This window comes from Saccopteryx bilineata, chromosome 2, assembly GCF_036850765.1.
Source record: "Saccopteryx bilineata isolate mSacBil1 chromosome 2, mSacBil1_pri_phased_curated, whole genome shotgun sequence".
NCBI lineage: Eukaryota > Metazoa > Chordata > Mammalia > Chiroptera > Emballonuridae > Saccopteryx > Saccopteryx bilineata.
This window is the reverse complement of record NC_089491.1, coordinates 375,451,555-375,472,904: the sequence shown is the minus strand read 5'-3', so window position 1 is coordinate 375,472,904 and position 21,350 is coordinate 375,451,555. Positions and strand designations below refer to the sequence as shown.

The 21,350-nt window shown below is 48.0% G+C and overlaps 2 protein-coding genes across 4 annotated transcripts in view; one reads left to right on the top strand and one right to left on the bottom strand.

Annotated features, from left to right (window-relative positions):
• The first annotated feature begins 450 nt into the window (after positions 1–450).
• Positions 451–11,120, top strand: LOC136323611 (transcription factor CP2-like protein 1). 2 transcript variants are annotated; one of them, XM_066255470.1, is made up of 15 exons: positions 451–582; positions 1,039–1,190; positions 1,322–1,395; positions 2,494–2,599; positions 2,697–2,803; positions 6,738–6,890; positions 7,117–7,227; positions 7,727–7,824; positions 8,069–8,123; positions 8,401–8,494; positions 8,873–8,963; positions 9,421–9,500; positions 10,017–10,162; positions 10,288–10,339; positions 10,813–11,120. In XM_066255470.1, exons 1-15 carry the CDS (start codon positions 500–502, stop codon positions 11,094–11,096), a joined length of 1,686 nt encoding a protein of 561 aa, XP_066111567.1. In that variant the 5' UTR covers positions 451–499; the 3' UTR covers positions 11,097–11,120. The 2 variants fall into 2 exon arrangements, with proteins under 2 accessions (XP_066111567.1, XP_066111569.1); XM_066255472.1 differs by having other exon boundaries at positions 10,775–10,955.
• A 2,849-nt stretch (positions 11,121–13,969) lies between these two features.
• The window catches only part of FBXL20 (F-box and leucine rich repeat protein 20), a 116,226-nt gene continuing 108,845 nt past the window's right edge, over positions 13,970–21,350 (bottom strand). For both annotated transcript variants that reach the window (XM_066263755.1, XM_066263757.1), the window contains exon 15: positions 13,970–20,674. In XM_066263755.1, the coding sequence (XP_066119852.1) occupies positions 20,567–20,674 (108 nt within the window). In that variant the 3' untranslated portion in view covers positions 13,970–20,566. The remainder of the gene's footprint in view (positions 20,675–21,350) is intronic.

Below are 21,350 nucleotides of genomic sequence, written 5' to 3'. Positions count from 1 at the left end.
GAGCAAAGACCCTTTGTAGGTCCATATGATGCTGCATGTCGGCTTGTCCTGCCCCTGGGAGTGGTCGGGTTCCTCCCATGGGGTCATGTGCTGGGTCCGGGTCCATGGGTGTCCGGGATTCTACATGGATCTGGGACCAATCCTGAAGCCTGATAGTGCTCCTTGTTGTCTGTGGGCCTCTTGGGGAATGCTGGGGGAGTGGATGTCCATCCCTGTGACTTTGTTTTGCTGTACTACCATCTTCTCCTCAAGTTAATGATTGGTAGGGAGCCCTGGGGACACCAATTCTAGATTCCCCCCACCTTGGGCTGCCTGATAGGTCTAGAGATTCGTAGAGCCCTGGGTGCTCAGCCAATCAGAGATCCCAAACCTCACCGTACCCTTTAGTGGGTTTGTTTCTATATATAAAGCCTGAGGCCCCAGGTGGACAGCCCAGTGGGTCCAGTCCGCCCCAGTGCTGAGCTCTCTGTCACACACCTGGACCTGCTTCTTTTCCAAGATGCTGTTTTGGCACAACCAGCTGGAGCACCTGTGGCCGAGTCCTGGAGAATTGTACCCTGGGCCTCCCAGCGGCTTACTCAGGTAAGGACCAAATCCTCTCCTCTCAGCCCCCAAGGAAGGCCCCGGTCGGAGCTGTGGTGGACTTGGGAGGGTCATCTGTCCAGGTGGAGGGCAATGGGCTTCCTGATCTTGAGCTCCTTTGTGGATGGGAATGTGGTCAAATGTCCCTGAGGTTTAGCGGGTCCAAGGAGATCTCAAAACACCCCGACCACCCCCTGCTCAGGACACTTTGGGCATTGACTTGATATCAGGCAAGGCCTGGGGTTGTAACTGATGCCAGATGTTTGGTAGTAGCTGGGATTTGCATCTTAATGGCGGCCTCCCAGAGGCCAGAGGAGGGGAACGGGCCAATGCTAAGGTGCCTGCCACAGGAAATGAGGCTCCTCGAGATAGAAGTGGGCAGAAAGAGTCAGGGCTCCCACAGGGGATGGGGTGGGCAGAGCTAGAAAGCTGGCAATGCCCTCCTCTCCCTGCCAGGGAGTCCCTGCCCTTGCCCTACCTGAAGCAGGAGGAGCTGCCCAACATCCCCGGCACGGAGCCCCCCTGCCCCGCATTCCGGTATGTGCTCTGTGCAGCCACCTCGCCGGCTGTGAGGCAGCAGGAGGAGGCCCTCACCTACCTGAACCAGGGTACGCTGGGCCCAGGAAGGAAAGGGGTGAGTGGGCAGCAAGCTCTGGGGGCTGTGCCAGGGTGGGCTGGCAGGCTGGCACCGTCTCTGCCCTTCGGGGTGGAGCTCCCACACAGCCTTCCTCTCTCGTAGGCCAGTCCTATGAGGTGCAGATGCACTGCAGCTCCAAGCTGGGCGATGCCACCCCGGGGCCCTGGCTGCTGAAGGTACGTGCACCCCTTCCCAGGCCCGGTAAAGGCTGGGTATGACTGTCCCTCTGGGCGGGAAGCCAGCGCCATCGCTGTGATGTCATTGCCAAGTAACACCCTCTCAAGTCCACCTTTTAATTTGACCTTCACAGGGACGGGCAGGAACTGTTGAAGCAACAGGCACAGAGAGGTTAAATATTTTTCAGGAAACAGAGCCAATAAGTAGGAGGACCGGGATTGAGAAATAGGTGATCCACGCACATGATTACTTCTTTCAAAAAATTATTCATTTAGCTCCCATTTATTTTTATTTTTTATTTTTTTTATTTTTTTACAGAGACAGAGAGAGGGATAGACAGGGACATAGAGACAGGAACAGAGAGATGAGAAGCATCAATCATTACTTTTTCGTTGCACATTGCGACACCTTAGTTGTTCATTGATTGCTTTCTCATATGTGCCTTGACCGTGGGCCTTCAGCAGACCGAATAACCCCTTGCTCGAGCCAGCGACCTTGCATCCAAGCTGGCGAGCTTTTTGCTCAAGCCAGATGAGCCCGTGCTCAAACTGGCAACCTCGGGGTCTCGAACCTGGGTCTTCCGCATCCCAGTCTGACGCTCTATCCACTGAGCCACCGCCTGGTCAGGCATTTAGCTCCCATTTATTGCCAGAAACTGTTCTCTGAGCTAGAGATGCAGCAGTAAAGAGACAGATGTAGTTACTTTCCTCAGGGGGCTTGCATTCTAGTGAGTGAGACAAACATGTAATTACACAGATTATATACAATTACAAGTTGACTTACAAATCGCAAATTGATAAGTGCTGCAAAGAAAAGAGATGTGTGGAATGACTAAGAGTAGGCAGGGATCAACTCCCCTATTTTACAGATGAGGAAACTGAGGCTCAGGGTCTCTAACTTACTTCCCAGTTTCACAGCTTGTGAGGGGCAGGTGGGCATCTGGACACAAATCTAGTGATTCTAAGTTCTATGCCCCCTGAAGGTGGGGAGCAAGGTTGGGGAGAGGGTGGGTTGTTTGGCCTATCCCAGGTGGAAGAACTGGTTCCCAAATGCCCAGGAACCCCTTGACCTGTGAGCCGCGCCCCCTGTGCCCGCAGAGCGTGGTGCGTGTGGTGTTCCATGACCGGCGCCTGCAGTACACGGAGCAGCAGCAGCTGGATGGGTGGAGATGGAGTCGGCCTGGGGACCGCATCCTGGACATCGGTCAGGGGGGAGGAACCAGGGACACTTCAGGGCCCCTGTCTGGCTTGTGGAGGGGAGGGCTGAAACTTGGTCCTTGCTTGCTACCCTGTGTCTGCAGACGTGCCGCTGTCTGTGGGGGTAATAGAACCCCAGGTGCTGTCCTCACAGCTCAACACGGTGGAGTTTCACTGGGACCCGACCAAGAGGACCTCCCTCTTCCTGCAGGTGAGTCGGAAGCTGGAAGTCAGATGGGGGTGGCAGCAGCCAGGTAGGGGGGAGGGGACAGTAAGAATAAATCAATTACAGAAAACACCTTGAGGAAAAAATATGGATAAAGGTTTATTGGATCTCACCATAGGGAAGGGCTTGTTAAACATTAAAGCAGTGGAAGAAGCTACAAAACACAGGACTTAGCTTCATAAAAAGTCATGGCTTACAATACCTAGGCAAAAGTAAAAGAAGACACCAAATGGGAAAAATATTTGCTAATGTGTTATATCTTTGATATATAAAAAGTTCTCTTATATCAATAAGAAAAATAGATGAGTCTGACTGGCGGTGGTGCAGTGAATAGAGCATAGACCTGGGATGCTGAGGTCCCAGGTTTGAAACCCCGAAGTCGCTGGCTTGCTCTCGGGCTCATCTGGCTTGAGTGCAGGATCATTGAAATGATTCTATGGACGCTGGCTTGAGCCCAAGTTCACTGGCTTGGCTGGGCCCCCCTGGTCAAGGCACTTATGAGAAGCAATCAGTGAACAACTAAAGTGCCACAACCACAAGTTGATGCTTCTCATCTCTCTCCCTTCCTGTCTCTCTCTTTCTCACTAAAAAGAAGAAAAATAGAAATAGTTCAACAGAAAAACAGGCAAAGGATATAAGTAGACAATTTATAAAAGGGTACTAAGTATAGACAGGTCAGTTGATTAGAATGTCATCCCGTAGTGGAGAGGTTGCTGGCTCAATTCCTGGTCGGGGCACATGCAGGAACAGATTGATCTTCTTATCCCCCTCTCTCTCTCTCTCTCATAAAAATGCTAGTTAAGTTTTTATATATATCATGGGGATGTAAAGTATGGCATAGGGAGTATAATCAATAATATTGTAATAACTATGTATAATGGCAGGTGTCTGTCTACTTGAATTATTGAGGGATCACTTTATAAATTACATCATTGTTGAACCACTGTGCTGTATACCCATAACTAATATAAATTAATATTGAATGTTAACTGTAATTGAAAAATAAATTAAAAAATTTTTTCATATATACAATGTCAAAGACTAAAAACAAAACCCTCTTATTGGTGCAGTTGGGGAAACAGACACTCTCATACCCTGAGAATACAGATTGGTGCACCTGTTCTGTAGGGATAGCGGCCCTTGAGAAAAATGCATTAAATTCAAAATTCACACCTTTTAACCCAGTGGTTCCACTTCAAGAAGTTTATCCTATAAAATACTTTAAATGCTCCAAGTGCCTATTGGAAGAATGGACTTTTAAATAAGTTTTAGTGCAGGCTTACAATGGAAATTGTGTAGCCATCAACGTGATGTCCCTGAAATATTTCATGACAAGAAAGACTGCTTTCCTATAAGAAAAGAATAGCAGGCTACAAACTTGTATTTAAAGTTTAATGTCTACTTTGTAAAAATGAAAATGTGTGTATGTATACACAGGTTTTCCTCCCTTTTTTTTGCTCAAAGCAAAGATAGGAAGAGACAATACTTGAATGTCAACGGTGTACCTCTGAGGGGTAGAGTAATGCAAGATGCCTGTATTCTTCTATATTTTTTCAATGTTCTCCACATTTTATACGTTGAATAGATTTCCCTTTATAATCAAACAGTATTGTCAAAAGTCCCCTATAGGCCCTGGCCGGTTGGCTCAGTGGTAGAGCGTCAGCCTGGCGTATAGGAGTCCCGGGTTCGATTCCCGGCTAGGGCACACAGGAGAAGCGCTCATCTGCTTCTCCACCCCTCCCCCTCTCCTTCCTCTCTGTCTCCCTCTTCCCCTCCCGCAGCCAAGGCTCCATTGGAGCAAAGTTGGCCCGGGCACTGGGGGTGGCTCTGCCTCAGGCGCTAGAATGGCTCTGGTTGCAACAGAGCAACGCCCCAGATGGGCAGAGCATCGCCCCCTGGTGGGCATGCCGGGTGGATCCCGGTTGGGCACATGCAGGAGTCTGTCTGACTGCCTCTCCATTTCCAACTTCAGAAAAATACAAAAAAAAAAAAAAAAAAAAGGCCCCTATAGCCTGATGGGTGGTGGTGCAGTGGATAGAGCACTGACCTGGGATGCTGGGTTGCCAGGTTGGAGACCCCAAGGTTGCTGGCTTGAGTATGAACTCACCAGCTTGAACCCAAGGTCACTGCTTGAGCAAGAGGTCACTGGCTCGGCTGGAGCCTCCCATCAAAGCACATGAGAAGCAATCAATGAACAACTAAAGTGTTGTAACTAGGAGTTGATACTGCTTATCTCTTTCTTTTTTTAATTAAAAAATTTTTTTTAAAAATTCATTTTAGAGAGGAGAGAGAGAGACAGAGAGGGAGAGAGAGAGAAAGAAGGTAGGGAGGAGCATCAACTCCCTTATGTGCCTTGACCAGGCAAGCCCAGGGTTTTGAACTGGCGACCTCAGCATTTCCAGGTCGACGCTTTATCCACTGCGCCACCACAGATCAGGCTTATCTCTCTTTCTTGCTTAAAAAAAAAAGAGTCCCCTATAAGTCCCTTTTTTTGAGTGCCCACTCTGGTCTAAGCTCCTGAACTAGGAATCAGGCAGATGTGGCACAATTTCAGCTCCACCGCCTAGCATGGACCTTGCCCAGGTCTCTAGGAGCCTCAGTTTCCCCATTTGCAAAGTTGTAGGAGGACTATAGTGGGCAGGGGGTGTGAACAGAGGGGCAGACCCCACTTGCTCTTGGAATCCTAGGGCCAAGAGGAATCCAGAGGCTGCAGGCCATGTGGGGTGCAGACCAGGAAGGCTTCCTGGAGTGCACTGCTAGATTTGGGGGGCAGGGGGACTAGGACACTCAGTTAAATTTAATTTTTATTTTCTTTTTTTAAACTTATTGATTTGAGAAAGAGAGGGAGAGGGATAAGAAGATCAATCTGTTCCTTCATGTGCCCCGACCAGGAATTGAGCCAGCAACCTCTCCACTACGGGATGACATTCTAACAACCGAGCTCTCTGGCCAGGGCTAGATTTGAATTTTAGATAAAGATTTTTTAGTATAAGTATATCCCATGCAATACAATACTTGGCACATACTGAAACTAAAAAATGATTTGTTGTTTATCTGAAATGGAAATTTAACTGGCACCCCTACCATGGAATGGGGTGTCTTGGCTCAGATGTGACCAATGAGAGCTTTCCAGTAGATTCTAGGGGGGCTCTGCATGTGGGCTGGGGCATAGGCTGGTTAGATGGGTTAGGGGGCTCATTACGGGTGAGAGAGAGCAGCCATGCAGTAAGGGCTTGACTTGACTCTTGAAGGTGCTTTAATGCCAGGGGTAGGAAATTTGCTTCTCATCCCATAACCTTGGGGAGCCACTGAAGGCTTTTGAAGAATGGAAAGAACCTAATAAAATTATACTTTAAGAATAGATGTTGTGCCCTGGCCAGTTGGCTCAGTGGTAGAGTACTGACCCAGTGTGTGGATGTCCTGGGTTTGATTTCCAGTCAGGGTACACAGATCTGTTTTTCCCCCTTCCCTTCTCTTCCCTTCCCTTCCCTTCCCTTCCCTTCCCTTCCCTTCCCTTCCCTTCCCTTCCCTTCCCTTCCCTTCCCTTCCCTTCCCTTCTCTCTCTCTCTCTCTCTCTCTCTCTCTCTCTCTCTCTCCCCCCCCCCCTTCTGCAGACAAGGCTTGATTGGTTTGAGCACATTGGCCAGGCTCTGAGGATGGCTCCCTGGAGCCTTTGCCTCAGGTGCTAAAAATAGCTTCGTTGTGAGCATTGCCCCAGATGGGCAGAGCATTGGCCCCAGGCAGGGTTGCTGGGTAGATCCCAGTCAGGGTGCATGTGAGAGTCTGGCTATCTCCCTTCCTCTCACTTGGAAAAGAAGAAGAAAAGAAGACTAGACGTTGCTTAGGGATGGAAAGTGGCTGACAGGTGAAGTGGAATCCCTAAAAAAAGAGCTTTCTCTTTGCTTCTTCTCCATCTCAGGTTCACTGCATCAGCACCGAGTTCACTCCTCGGAAGAAAGGTGGAGAGAAAGGTGTCCCCTTCCGCCTCCAAATTGACACTTTCAAGCCCAGTGACAAGGAGCTTCCACCTGAACACCTGCACTCAGCTAGCTGCCTCATCAAGGTGTTCAAGGTACAGGCAGCACTGGGTCCCCTTTCCCTCCCTCTCGGGGTTTGTCACACTGCCTGGCTGGCTGTGTGGATTCTGGCCCTGCTTTGCTGTGGACCCTCACCCCGCGGTCCCCTCTCTGGGACACTTTCCTTCTCTGTGCACAGAGGGATGGGGCTTGATCTCTTCCTTAGAGCCCCTCTTCAGGGGAAGAGGTGGCCTCTGAGATTTGCATGTCTCCCTCCTGTAGCCCAAGGGAGCCGACCGGAAACTGAAAACTGACCGGGAGAAGATTGAGAAACAGCCCCTGCATGAGAGGGACAAGTATCAGACTGCCTACGAGAGCACAGTCTTCGTGGAGGTGTGTGTCGCGGCGGGAGGAATGGGAAGGGAGGTTTAGAGAAAAGACCCTCAGATCCTGGGGAAACTGAGGCCTCAAGGGCTGCAACGGTTCCGGAATGATCACAGCCTCCCAGTGATTCCTCCCATTTCCGGCAAAAACAAAACGCACCATCTGTTGTCCAAGACTTCCAGGAGTTGACCCCCCCCCCCCCCCCAGGCTGCCTCTACTGTGCCCTGCCGTTGCTGCCACCTCACTTCTGCTCCCTCTGCCTGGAGCCCCTCTCGTCCTGCTGCTGTTTCGGGCTAGCTCCTCCAGGAAGCCTTCCCAAACTTCCCCAACCAGACCTACAGGCTGGTCACGCTCTTCCTTTGTGTGGAAACTCAACACACTTGTCCGGGACTCCTAGGGCAGGAACCAAGGCAGGCCCCTTGTCAGCTCTTCATGTCTGTGGAGGGAGGTAAGGGACAGTCCCCGCTGCCCTCAGACTGTTCAGGCTGACATTGCTGTTTGTCCACAGTGTTCACCGTGGCCAGAGCCCAGTGCAGGGCCCTACCCGCCTCTCAGCCCTCTGACTCTGACCTCCCCCCACTCCTGCAAGCTCCTGTCCCCAGACAGGTGAGTTGGGATGAGCACCTCCTTTCAGTCCTTTTGGGTGAGAGTGCAGAGAAAAGATCTCAGCCCAGGCATCGGGGGAGGGACAGGGTTGAGGGGCTCAGGCTGCACCTCTAGGGAACATGTGCAATGATCCCTGGCCGGAGCTGCTCCCAGGGCAGGCCTGGGAAGGAAGGGCAAGGGGGAAGGGAGATGGGCTGCGAGGCTCTGCAGAGCCCGACTCTCTGCTCCACCCTCCACCCCCAAGGCTCTGCTGCTCACCACCATTCATCTTGGACGCCTTGGGGGCCAGCCCCGCTGAAGTGAGTCTTTCCTTTCCAACACCCCATCCACAATCCCAAAGCCTTCTCAGCAGCCTGATCTCACGCTCCAGAATAAGGTGGTCCTGCCCCCTGGTGGACAGATGTGGTATGGCCACAGATCACAAAACTTCCTGATGGGACCGGGCACCTCCCACCTGCAGAATGAACCTCCCCTCTCAGACTTGGGGCCCACCAAGGGCAGGAGCTGTTTCCCCTTTCCTGTGTTCTCAGTCCCTGGGGCCATGGTGTTACCTGGACCACCCTCTTTCTGCCTCAGGATCTGAACCCTGGAGCCTCCATCCTAGAGACGCAGCAGTGGTTACATCGGCACCGGTTCTCCAGCTACTGCCGACTACTAGCCAATTTCAGCGGTGAGGCTGGCCTCTTGCAGGGACCCCTCTATAGGGGACTGAGGGTGGGACACTCAGCAGTAAGCCTGCCTCTGTCCTGGCTTTTGTGTGCCCTTCAACTGACTGCTATTTAGGACTAAGTGTTGCCAGGCATCATGCTTGTTAGATTCTCTTCTCTTGTATTATTCTGTATAACTCATTATTACCCCTTTAGGGTGGGGTTTAGCGAGGTTAAATAATTTGCCCAAGGATACACAGCTAGCAAGTGGCAAAGCTGGGGTTTGAATCTAAGCCTGACTCTCTGGATTTAGGCTACTTGTAGCCTAATGTTGGACTGTGTCCCTTGCCATCCTTGATCCCAGGCCTCTGCCCTCAACCTGACCCTGTCTGCCTCTGCAGGCACCGATCTGCTGAAGCTTACCAGGCAGGACCTTATCCAGATATGTGGGACAGCCGACGGGATCCGCCTTTTCAACACTCTCAGAACCAGGTGCTGGGCGCTGCCGACCCGGGTCCCCTCTTCCCACTGTAGTGGCACCTACCGATTCAGTTAGTAGTCGTGTTTCATAGAATATTCAAGTCGAGAGGCACCTTAAAGTCCAATTCTGCCACTCATTTTACAGAGGAAGAAACGCTGGCCCAAAGACCCTGGTCTGCCCGAGGTCACGGAACAGGCTGACAGGGTGGGGTTAAAATGTTAGGCTCCTGCGACCTCTTTTTTCTGCAGTCATCCCATCTGCGTCACTCAATTTCTGGGACAGAGTTAGATTTGTCTCACCTTCTCTTCCCCAGGATCCAGCATTCATTAAATGCTTAAGAACAGCTTTGTGACTTCTCTCCCTGGAGACCTGGGAGGAGGCGGGGTTTCTCCCTGGGACGGGGGCTCCAAGTGGGAGCTGTTAGTTCAGCTAGGAAGGGCTGAAATGTAGACTGTTTTCTCGGCCCAGGCCCATCCGTCACCGGCTGACTTTATATGTGGCTCAAGAGGCCTCTAAGCAAGACGAGGTTCCCAAGAACCCTGACTCAGGTGAGGTTCTGGCCTCTCTCTCTAGAAGAAATTCAGGTGTGGCCACGTGAAAACTCTTCCAGCCTGGGGAGAGGGCCATGCTCCACTATTGCCCTATTCCCCGGTACCAGGATGCCATCCTTAGCATTCCCCTGCCTTTCATAACCAGATTAGTCCTCTCCTTCCAGGATGTCTTCCTGGGTTTATTTTATGTTCTCTCCCTAACCTCATCTGACTTTGTGAATCTATTAGTATATGGGATTAGAACATTATAATATTTTTATTGTACTTGGGTTTCAGTCAGTCATATGTAATGTCCTATCTCTCCTTTCAACTGGGGGCTCCCCTCACTCTGTGGCCTCCCCAAAGATGAGGAATAGGAAAGACTACATAGATTTCTAAGCCTTTTTCCTTTCTCTCACTCCTCCCATGTGCTCCACAAGGCTGTCACCACGCCCTCATCCTCCTGACATCCGGGGCTCCCTCTGGACATGCTTCCTCCACTGACCCCCTGCCCTTGTGCTGCCCACACCCCAGGCTTTTATCAAGAGATTTCTCTGGATGAACTCAGTGTGGTAGAGCTGATGGGGAAACTGGCGGAGCTCTTGGCCCTCCCAGCCAATCAGATTCACCGCCTCTTCCACCAGGGCCCTGGGGGCATCCTCATTCTCTTTAGCGACCAGGTAAAGGGGTGGCGGTTCCCTACAAGGCTCCAAGATGGCCTGCATCAGTTTCCCTCTCCCTACCCTGGTTTATTCTGTTTGACTCTAAGAATGGAATTGTCTTAGTTACCCCTTCTCCCTTGCAGGTGGTTCAGAATCTTAAGGATGAATCCTACTTTGTGGCTGCGGTGAAGAAAGGTAGGGGTTTCAGAAGGAGATGCCAGTTTTCGTGTCAAAGGGACAGAGATTCATATAGCTAAAAGAAGCTATTTATTACTGCATAGGAAAAACGCAGCCGAATGAATGTGTTTGCACGAGTGAAAAGAATGCCCCAGTTTAAGGAGTTTATTACAAAGGAATAAGGTCCCCTCTCTCTGCCCCACCTAACCTGCAATAGTCATACACGAGAGCAGGAGCTTGGTGGCCAGTCAGCTGGCAGTTCTGGTTGCTGGGACGCCCACCCGCCCCGTCCCTCCTGTACACAGGGAGGCTTCCTAGAAAGGGATTTGAGACAGGGTTGGAAGAACACCTGGGTGTGGCAGATGCACCGCTGGCCGCTCAGGTTTTGGTACACACAGTAGTGGTGGTTAGGGGCCAGCTTCATCCTACTGGTGCCCTTTTTACTGCTTTCAGTGCAGAATCCAGATGGCTACTACCTGGTTCTGACCTAGGCCCAGGGATGCCCTGCTGCAAGAGGAGACGGATGCCAACCTGGCTCTCTGGGACCGTGTTTTCCAGAAAACCCTCGTTGCTTCCCCAGGCTCCAGGCGAAGAGCCACTGTCCTGTGTCCCTCCCTTGGGGAGGAAGCTAGCAGCACCCAGGCTCACATCTGCTCAGCAGCAGCACTTGCTGGAGCCTGGGACACACCTCCCCGATGAGCTGAGCTGGCCAAGGCTGGGAGGCAGGAAAATCTGGCAATACAGGATGTGTTTTTGCCCCAAGCAGTGTTGCTAAACGCTGAATAAATTAATTTGTGTTTCAAGCTTTACTTACCCCTCCCTTTCTTGCAAATTCATTTTAAAAGGTATGTATACTTAATGCTTGCTCAATTTTCTTGGTGGTATGGTCCTCTTGGAGAAATGTCCTCTGCCTAAACTAGAGACTAGAGCAAGACATCTGGCTGGATTTTTTTTTTTTCCAATTAAGTTTGGGCAATAACTATTCACTAAGCCTCCAAAAGACCATTCAACTCAAACCACTGTGCTTATTTGAAGCTGCAGTCTTAAAGATTTGGGAAATACATAGCTATTCTTGAGCATCGAGGCCAGGTTTTTTTTTCTTTTTGTGAGAGACAGGAAGGGAGATGAGAAGCATCAACTCATAGTTGTGTCACTTTAGTTCACTGACTGCTTCTTGTACATGCCTTGACTCCTTGCTCAAGCAGCTACCTTGGGCTTTAAGCCAGTGACCTTTGGGCTCAAGTCAGCAACTACATGATCATGAGCACACCTGCAAGCTGGCACCCTCGGGACTTTGAATGTGGGACCTCAGTGTCCCAGGTTGACACTTTATCTACTGCGCTACCACCGGTCAAGCCCATGGGGGATTTCATTTTCAAAATGTAGTTGAATTTATTATTCTTTTAACTTTTATGTCTTAAGAAGTCTTTTCCCTAAGGTCATTAATATAAACATTTCTCAAAGTTTAATTTTTTAAAACATTTAAAATGTTTCCTTATTGATTTGAGAAGGAAACTTTAATTTGTTGTTCCATTTACTTATGTATTCAAGTATAAATTTTAACTTTTGCATTTCACATTTAACTCTGTAAACCACTGAAACTGATTCTGGGTGTGCATTTTTCCATGTAGAAAACCAATTTTACAGTGAGTGCTTTTTTTTTTTTTTTTTTAAAGTGATATTGGGCCATATTTTATTCTGCTTGTTTTTTCTCAGTCCCTTCCCTCAAAATTTTATCACAAGACTTCAAACATACTGACAAGGGAAAACACATGTGCCTGGAGAGGAAACTGGCCAAGGCACCCTCTTAAAGGCCCCCGCTTAAGTCCTCACTCATCATTTTACCTGTTACCATTTCCGGCTCAGCTCTGGTGAGTTTTAAGCCAGGCAGCCTCTGGGTAGGGAGGGTAGGAGGGAGAAAGGCTCTGAACACTGGTTGAATTGAGAATGGGTAGGGAAGGGGCAGTCGGCGTATCTTTGACCAAGAAGGTGCCTCCCTCAATATTCAAGGCTAATTCAATATGAACAACGGAATAGGCACCTGCTTGTATTCCTGAAAGGGACCCTGTAGGCTTCACACAGATCACCAATCCAGACCAGGCCTTTACCTCATGCAGGATGAGTGGATTTCAGGTGGGGCCTGAGTCCACAAGGCTCCCCAAGGGTGTCTCATGGCAGCATAGATACCCCAAGCTTCCCATTTAGAGTGCAGATTTGGCTTCACTGCTCAACTCTAGCAAACGGACAGGGATCCCATTTCATACACCTTGGTGTTCTCTCTCAATCTAGGAGCCTCTAGCACAGATCAGACACTGAAATATCTGCTGAAGTGAATATAGCTGGTAACGTGTGTTTACAATGTGCTGTTACTACCTCTTTTAATCTTCACAACTCTAAAGTCTGCTACCCCCGCCCCCCGCAACAATGACAATGAGACAGAGGGTCACGGGGGTCATGAGGGTGGAAGTCAGGCACTCTTGACTTGGGACCCTGTGTTTAACCATCACACCGTCCACCTTCACTCCTCCCTCGTCGAAACAAGGGTACAGATAAGGAACTCAGGTTGAATTGTTACTATCAGATTAAGACAAAAACTTTAAGAAACTTTTATTTAGCCTGACCTGTGGTGGCACAGTGGGTAAAAGCATCAACCTAGAACACTGAGGTTGCTGGTTCAAAACCCTGGGCTTCCCTGGTCAAGGCACATATGGGAGTTGATCCTTTCTGCTCCTACCTCCCTCCTCTCTCTGTCTCTCTCTCTCTAAAATAAATAAAATCTAAAAAAAAAACCAAAAAAACCTCTTATTTATATTAGCGTATTTCCCCATGTATAAGGTGCTTCCATGTATAAGACACTCCTTAATTTTGGGGCCCAAAATTTGAAAAAAAAAAAGTATTACATAAAGTTATTGAACTCTAGTTTTATTCATTATAAAATTCATACAACTCCTCAACAGCACAAAAAAGCAGGAAATGCAAGTAAAAATAAAAATCTACAACCACCTGTATAAGATCACCCAGTTTTTAGAACCCAATTTTTTGGGGAAAATGTGCATCTTATACATGGGGAAATACAGTATGTCTTCTGTTTTTCTTAGAGACAAGTTTAGGGTACTAAAGAAAGACTACCAAGAAGGTATTAAATAAAGGGTATTAGTAAAATAATATTAAAATATATAAGGATGCCGCCTGACCTGTTTTGGCGCAGTGGGTAAAAGCACTGACCTGAGACACTGAGGTCGCGGGTTTGAAACCCGGGCTTGCCTGCTCAAGGCACATACAACAACCACCAACAAACAACTTAAGTGAAGCAACTATGAGTTGATATTTCTTGCTACCCCACTCTTCACTCTATAAAATCAATAGTCTTTAAAGTATGCACGCTAATAAAAAAAATTAATATATAAAGCAATCAATGAACTAAGGTGCCACTATGAAGAATTGATGCTTCTCATCTCTCTCCCTTCCTGTCTGTCTGCCCCTGTCTGTCCCTGTCTCTGTCACGAAATACATATATATGGATGCCACAAAAGAAGGCCCTTCACTCAGCCTGAGGGGTCTTTGTATTTCTAGGGTTCAAGAAAGTTAAGAATCACAGCTCAAAGTCAGGCTATTTCCACAGCAAAATGAAAAGTCTTCACAGCTTATTTCCTTTAATTACATCATAAAACAAAATTAGAACATACAGGAAACAATAATAGTTACATAACAGTTTACTTTATATATTTATATAAAAAACATTTCTTTTTAGTCCAAAGATTTTAAAGCGAAAGGAATCCTCCTCTACTGCCACCTTGGATTTTATTTATTTTAAATATCCCCCCCCCCAACCTCAAGTGCCAAAAGTTGTGGGTGGGAACCTGGTGTCACCACATTGGGACTGTGTCAGTGTCAAGGGCTGGCTAAGCGAGGGGCAGGCCTGGTGGAGATGGCGCAAGCAGCAGCTCCCACACACTGAAGCGCTCCAGGCTAGGCCAAAAGGCTGTGAAGGCTCAGGCCCGAGGGCAATGTTTGGGGTCAGACCCTGCCAGTCGGCCATCCTCTGCATTTCACCCTCGAGGGCTGGGAGCAGAGGGAGGCCAGTATAGGGATGAGAGAGCCTGGCCTGAAGATAAAAACTTCCCCCCACAGCACCATGTACCCATCTATCTCTGTCCCCGAGCAGAGTGTGATGGGCAGGGGTAGTCCTCACAGTCCTCTGAGCTCTGCACAGGCCGTTTCTCGGGTCTGTGCTCTCAGGGTCGCCGGAAGGTGGGCACAGGTGAGGAGAGCAGTAAGGAAACGCCCAAGGCAGGCAGGTTACTAGGAAATGATTCCTGGGAGGAAGAATGTGGCGGCCAGAGTGGGAAGCGTCCGAAGGCTGTCATAAAACAGCAATGGAGAAAGGCAAAACTAAGAAGTGACCCTCAGGACTGGGCGGCCGCAGGCCTCAGGGGCCAGCTCCAGGAGCTGCAGCAATGCGAGAAAGGACACAAGTCGCTTCTGCTGAGCCCCACCCCATAGAGGCTGTAGAGGTCAGTGTGCAGCTTGGGGACAGGGTCAGGAGGAAGTACAAGAAATCTCAGGCTCACCTCTTCCTGCGCTTATTAGAAATTAACAGTCGCCAGAGAAGCACAGATAAATTATTCTTCAGGGAAGGAGAAAACTGTTCTAACCCCAGGAAAGTAGCAGCCAAGGTTTCATTTACTACAGATCTGTTATATAGCACTAGGAAAGAAAATCATTCAAGTCCTTAGGGGGGAAAAGGTAAAGTAATCAAACCATGCTAGTTAGAGACTCCTTTTCAAGTTAGGATTTTCTAAGACTTTAGGTTCTCATTCACTAGTGCCATAAAAAAAAAAGAAAAACAAACTAGAAAAATGACTTCAGGTGCTGAGAAGGGTTAGGCCAAGGTAAGAAACATACACGTGTGTGAGCAGCGGCATGGTACAGATTTGAATTAATAAGAAACAGTAGTAAGAGACAATGACAAGCCAAACTTAGCAGGGCAAAGTTCTGCTTTAATAAAAAAAAGACATCACTTCAAAGATTTCCCTGGGTTGTTGGGACATGGCAAAAGTGAAAAGGTATGTATTTATCCGGGCACCTCTCCCCTCCCACCTCTTCCTGGGTTGGGCATTTGCGTGGCCTGCCTGCTCTTCCCTGGGTGAAGACCGTGCCCAGAGCAGCTGGGGGTTCTTTCAGTGGTGCTAGTCCCCTTGCGGATGACTCCGGTGAGGTGTGCGGAAAGCGGAAGCCCTCCTTGCCCAGCAAGGGCATGGAGTTCATTAGGTGGAGAGGAAAGTAAATCTACTCACACGGGAAGCAGCTGTTTCTATAGATCAGGACAGCAAAGTACTCCAGTCCCAGATCTGGTTTTCTCCTTTACTTCGAATCTCATCTACCATTTTCCCACCCTAATTCTTCAAAACAAGACACTGAAAACCAGAAATTATACAGGGTCAATGGATAGTTTTGGTTGCTCAATTCTTTTTCCTAGAGGGCAATGAACCACCTTGGAGGTGTAAGCACGGAGATAAAACACCTGGGAATCAAGCCCTACGAGGGCTTACTTAAAAACCACATGAGGCAGAGATGAAAGTATGGGATTTCTCTTAACATCCCACGTGTGAACTTGTCTAACACATTTTTTTTCTGCTGAAAATTTAGTGTAACTCTCTCAGGCTCCAAGGATTCACTCCGACTACGCTGAGAGGTTTTTTATTACCTTTCTTAAGGATCAAGGGCTTCAGTAACGTACAACTGATGTTCCTAAGGACAAAAACGGACAGCCTAGGTAGACTTGCCTTGAGAAGGGAGCTGCAGAAGCCCTTCGTGCAGAAAACTCACTCGCCTCAAATGGCAGCTTCTGGCAGGTAGAAGGTCCCAAGGGAAAAGGCAAGCTCAGTGCAGCACTGTTCGCTAGAGAACCAAGATGGTAAGTTAGGGCGGCTGGATACGGTTTAAATGCAGCCAAATTTTATTGCCTGGGTTATTATACACTATTGACATGGCCTTTAACAGCTTCCTGTATCTTTCAATTGTACAATAAAAATTTATGATAGACATAAAAGCGAGGAAAGGCTGCAACGCAATTTCCCTCCTACAGCATTGGGGTTCTTTGGTCCTAGATCATTGTAAAGGGGGAGGGGAGACTCTGCCCCAAGACCACCCAAACATCCTAAACTTAAACCTCTTCTCAAAAAAAACTTGGCTAATTCACACTGCCTGGATCAGAGATGGTTCAAGATCCTAGAACTGGTTGGGGGGATAGAGAAGGCCATCTTTCTATAAAATGTTCCGGAAGCTCAAAGCATACTACCGAGTCTGTCAGCTGGGATGTACAAGGGTAGAAAACTAACCTTAAACCATGCACACGAGGGAAAAGGCAGAATCAACCAATTTCCTCTCTCACTGGTGGAGACTGTCACGAGCAGTCTGTCTTTCAGCACAATAAATATTAAATGGCCAAGGATCTGCAATCACGAATGGCCAGCATTCCTCCTCTCCAAAACAACAGTCACAAGGATACGCTGCCAATGAAGGCAGGTAGGAAACCACCCTCTTCTCCCCAGTGACCCGATCACACGTTCTAACAGCTACACACCAAGCCAGGCCCCATCACGAGCTTTGTTCACCGCCCGCAGCATCAGCGGGCTCCTGAAGCAGTACCAGCGCTCCGTGCAGGGCAGCAGCACGAGAGCTTGACTGCTGTAGCAACACACCTGTACTCAACTGTTCAGTCCGGAAGACCCGAGAGAAAGCATCATAAACATAGTTACCAGGTTTCCCTCTAAAATGTGTGATATCAGGAATATGTAAAACATCTGACTCACATGTCTGCTAAATCAACTTAATTCAAGAACATAGAAATTTACAAAAAAAACATTAAGAAATACTTTTATATCCACTGAAGAGTGGAACAGGAGAAAACCCTTTTTTACACGAAGCTCAATGTGTAAATAAAGGGGAATAAAATGAAGCCAGATCCCCTTGACGGCTCCTGTCCAAGTTTGATTTCAAAGTCGGTAAGCAAACATCAAAGACCACCCAGCGAAAGACGGCCTGAGCCGCAGAACAGTCAATGCACTCAAGGCTGCCCAGGATAGTTTGCCTGGATCTGGACAAGGACCCGAGGAGGAAGCTGGACTGCAGACACTTAAGACTCAGCAGCATCACTGGGAGTGAGATGGAGGCTTTGCACAGGCCGCAAGGATGGGTGCAGGAAGGGAATGGGAAGTGTCAATTAAAATAAAAAAAGCTGGAACCACTTTGATGGGGCCAATGAAGAGGATAGGAAAGGTACTGATGTAGCAAATCATGCCAGAAAAGGTAATGGGAGAAGAGGCTGCCTGGAAAAAAAATGATCTGGATGTTAAAAAACTTGCTCCAGAGGACACTGCACTAGTTCCTCCTGGCTACTGGCAGGCTTCCGGCAACAGCTCTGAGGGTACCTTCTTCCTTCTCCCAAACCCCTTCCCTGCTCACGGGCTGTTTTTCATTATGGAGGGCATGGTGTGGAGGGGCTCTGGAGCCAGCCAAATGGAACAGAGGTCACAGGGCTGCACCTGTAAACCCTTACTGAATTTTCAAGTGTCCCTGATGTTGAAACAGGAAGCATTATGTTCAGGTGACAGGACCCTTTCCACCTGGCCAAAACTTACCATGTTCTGGGTTCTCACAGTCCTGGTACATTTCCTCAGCTGGCGTAGGCTGCAGACTGGCATAAAAAATACACTTCCTTCCAAGCTTGATGGGCCTGAAGTTTTCTTGAGAAAGGAACGAGCCTCCCGCCTGACCACGTTCTGCTGCACACTCCAGGCCTTGACCCCCTCCCTCCGTTCTCGGCCCAGGCAGGCAGGGGTCGCCTGGGCAAGTCCACACGGACCTGCACGTGGGCGCACTCTTTGAGAAACGGCATTTCCAAGATGTCCGTGTAGTGCTGAGTAGAGTCTTATACTTACATATATTTTTTCAAGTAAAAAAGTACCTTAATAGCCTCAAATATTGGGCAATTCAAATCCATACTCACGAATCAATCAGGGTTTTATGGTCAATTTGTTCAGGCAGTATATAAAATAAAAATTATATGGTAGAGCAGATGGCCCCTAACTATTTCTTTAGTTTTGTTTGAATGAGTGACCGGGGATTTTGAATATTATGAGCTACACCTGGCAGTTTGTGTGCACGTGTATGTCTTTATGTGTGGGGTGTGGCCAGGAGAGCGGGTCTCACATTGTAATTTGAAAAGAGGATAAGGGGAAGGGAGAATTAAAAGTAATTTGTTTTTAAAAGGAAATAATTAAATAGGATTTAAAATAAATGTAACATGTTAAATACTGGTGGATCATACACATTTATTTCTAGGTCTGTGAAGAAATGTGATTGTCCGTGAAGAAATAAATCATACTTATTTCTTACACATGCTGGTTGAACCAACACTTATTAAAATAAGTCTTTAACAGCCTGGATCATGCAGATATCTAAGATCATGGTGGACTGCACATTAATGTTCTAAAAGACAAAAAAATTAAATAAAAAAGTCATCCAATTAAAAAATCACCCAAGTTTCTTAACCTTGGGGTTTAGATATCTATTTCTAGTACTTTAGAAACTCATTTGACTCATCCTGCACAGCTGTGTGTGTATGAAGGCGGGGAAGGTTCCCTGGCTGCATCACGGGCACTGAGTCCCCTACCTGCCCTTTGCTCCGATGACCAGGCTGGGCAGAGGCCCTGAACCCCCTACGTCCTTTCAGTGTTCCCTTTCTGCTGCCCCAATTCCTTCACCTGGCTGCACTCATGTTTCAATCGTGGGAAATCTGGAGCACAAGAGAGGCATGATGGACAGGTTCCGAAAAGGCTCTTGTCCTTTGAGGCTGCAATCTTAGGTGTGAAACCATCAATACCGACACAGAGTTGAGCAGCTGTTACAGGGTCATTCCTGCAACTCTCGCAGGCTGAAACGGGAGTCGGGGGGAGAGAGACTGATTGGCTAGATGGCACAGCTCCTCTGGCAGCGTTGCTGATAAAACACAGCCACCTCACAGACAGACCAGAGATGTCACTGATCACACCTGGACTTTAGTGAACACACACATGCCTGAGTTTGGGTGGCGGCACTTTCAGGCTCAGTTTGGGGATTTGCCGTCCCACTCCTTACTAATAATACATTTTGCTCTCTCCTCCTTAAGTCAGTGAAACTTGGTAGGAAAATGTGCTGGGGGAATATTGGGCAAATCATGCGTGTTATCACTCTCACAGGAGATAACAGAAACCAAAAGGCCGAGTTTACTTTCATCAAAATAATTTTAGCTCAATTTCGCCTCATAACTTTTCTTGCTTTTGTCACAGTTTCCCTTCAGACTGGCAAAGATTCAGGCAGGGTCCCCTACTGGTAAAATTTTAGAATTAAAAAAATATTTATTGATAATGTCTTTTTTTAAAAATGTTTGGTAACCCCAACTAATCATCCAAAATGCAAACTGTAAACACAAAAACAGCAAAAGAGTAACAATTGAGTGTGAGTAAGCAGACTATCAACAGGAGACAGACTGAGCAAGAATGCAGGAGGGAGCAACAGAGGACAACAGGTACACGGTGTGCTACAGAGAGTGACAATCCGAGTGAGTAAGTCATCACGTCTGGACCACAGTGATTTCAATGCAACCACTTAGGAAACCTCTGGGCCAAATACTAAAACAGGAGGCGGAATGGAAGAGCCTTCTTCGTGAGCATGCTCAGCATGTTGACATGGGGACGAGGAAGCACAAAGCTCTGGAGTCATCTCACAATAGATGGCTACCATTTATAGGATGCAAAGAAATTTTCTTTCTGGTCCCTGGATACAATATAAATTGTTTTTCTATGCTTTTCTTGAACCTGGAGGACTGCGGTTGATGTTTCAAAGTTGCCAGAGAAACCCCTTAACAAAATAAACCATAGTAGCAGTAACACTGGGTTTGCTGGAATGCCCCTTTCCCCCTACCTTGCCTATAGTTTTCTTCTGGGTACGTCCAACAGGAATGGTTCGGTTTTACCAATCCACTTGATAAAGCCAGCACGATCTTCAGTCCCCTGGTCACAGAGCTGAAGTGGGCGGAGGTGAGGGTGGGTACGTGTATGTATGCGTGGCTCTGGGGATCTGGACGCTGCCTCACTTTGTAACCCTTGCCCAGAACACTGGGGTCGCTTCCACTGGAGACTCCACGGTAACTCTAGAAGTGTCATTAAATACTCAGTTCGCCAAGGTTGACTGCCTCCACTGTCATAGGATGATGCAGCATCTGCAGAAGCGCTGTCTGCTGCCCCCTACTGATGGGGGTGGAGTGACAGGTGCGAAGTAGGCGTGGACTTTAATATTGGGTAAATGGGTCTGAAACAAGACAGAAACATTACTAAGAGAGAGGGCTTAAACAGAAAGAGCAACGTTGCTTTTCAGAAACAACACTGAGGAACTGACGGCCATGAAAGCAGGGCCGAGGCGGAACACCCACAGCGCAGGTGTTGAGGGGCCTGGGTTTTACTCCGTACCACCCGTGCTACTCTACATGACCAAATGCATCAGCTCCCATACTCGGGTACCTGCTTCCGCCACGATACCCTGGGGAAAGGCTGCACTGCAGCTTCTCAACCTGCCGTGAAGGGGAGTCTCAGTTCGATTCCCACAGTTGAAATAAACTAAAAAAACTTAAAATAAGGTTTTTTTCTAAGACAATAATGTTTCTTCTGATATTTAAAAAACCTAATTTTTCACCCTGGCTGGGTAGTTCAGTTAGTTAGAGCATTGTCCTGATATGCCAAGGTTGTGGGTTTGATCCCCAGTCAGGGCACATGCAAGAATCAACCAATGAATGCATAAGTGAGTAGAGCAACAGATTGATGTTTCTTTCTTTCCCTTCCTTTTTCTCTAAAATCAATCAATAAACAAAAATTCTTTTATAACTCCCCCGACCCAAAAGACTTAACTTTCCCTTTTAACAACATGCTTTTAATTTTCACTATGTAAATAGTTCCTTAATACCTACTACGTTCAAGGCACTGTGCTGGTT

Coding starts and splice junctions, on each gene's coding strand:
- LOC136323611 (XM_066255470.1), top strand. CDS start 500: ATGCTGTTTTGGCACAACCAGCTGGAGCACCTGTGGCCGAGTCCTGGA. Junction 6,891..7,116: donor GCCTCATCAAGGTGTTCAAG/GTACAGGCAGCA, acceptor TCCCTCCTGTAG/CCCAAGGGAGCCGACCGGAA. Junction 8,495..8,872: donor ACTACTAGCCAATTTCAGCG/GTGAGGCTGGCC, acceptor CTGCCTCTGCAG/GCACCGATCTGCTGAAGCTT.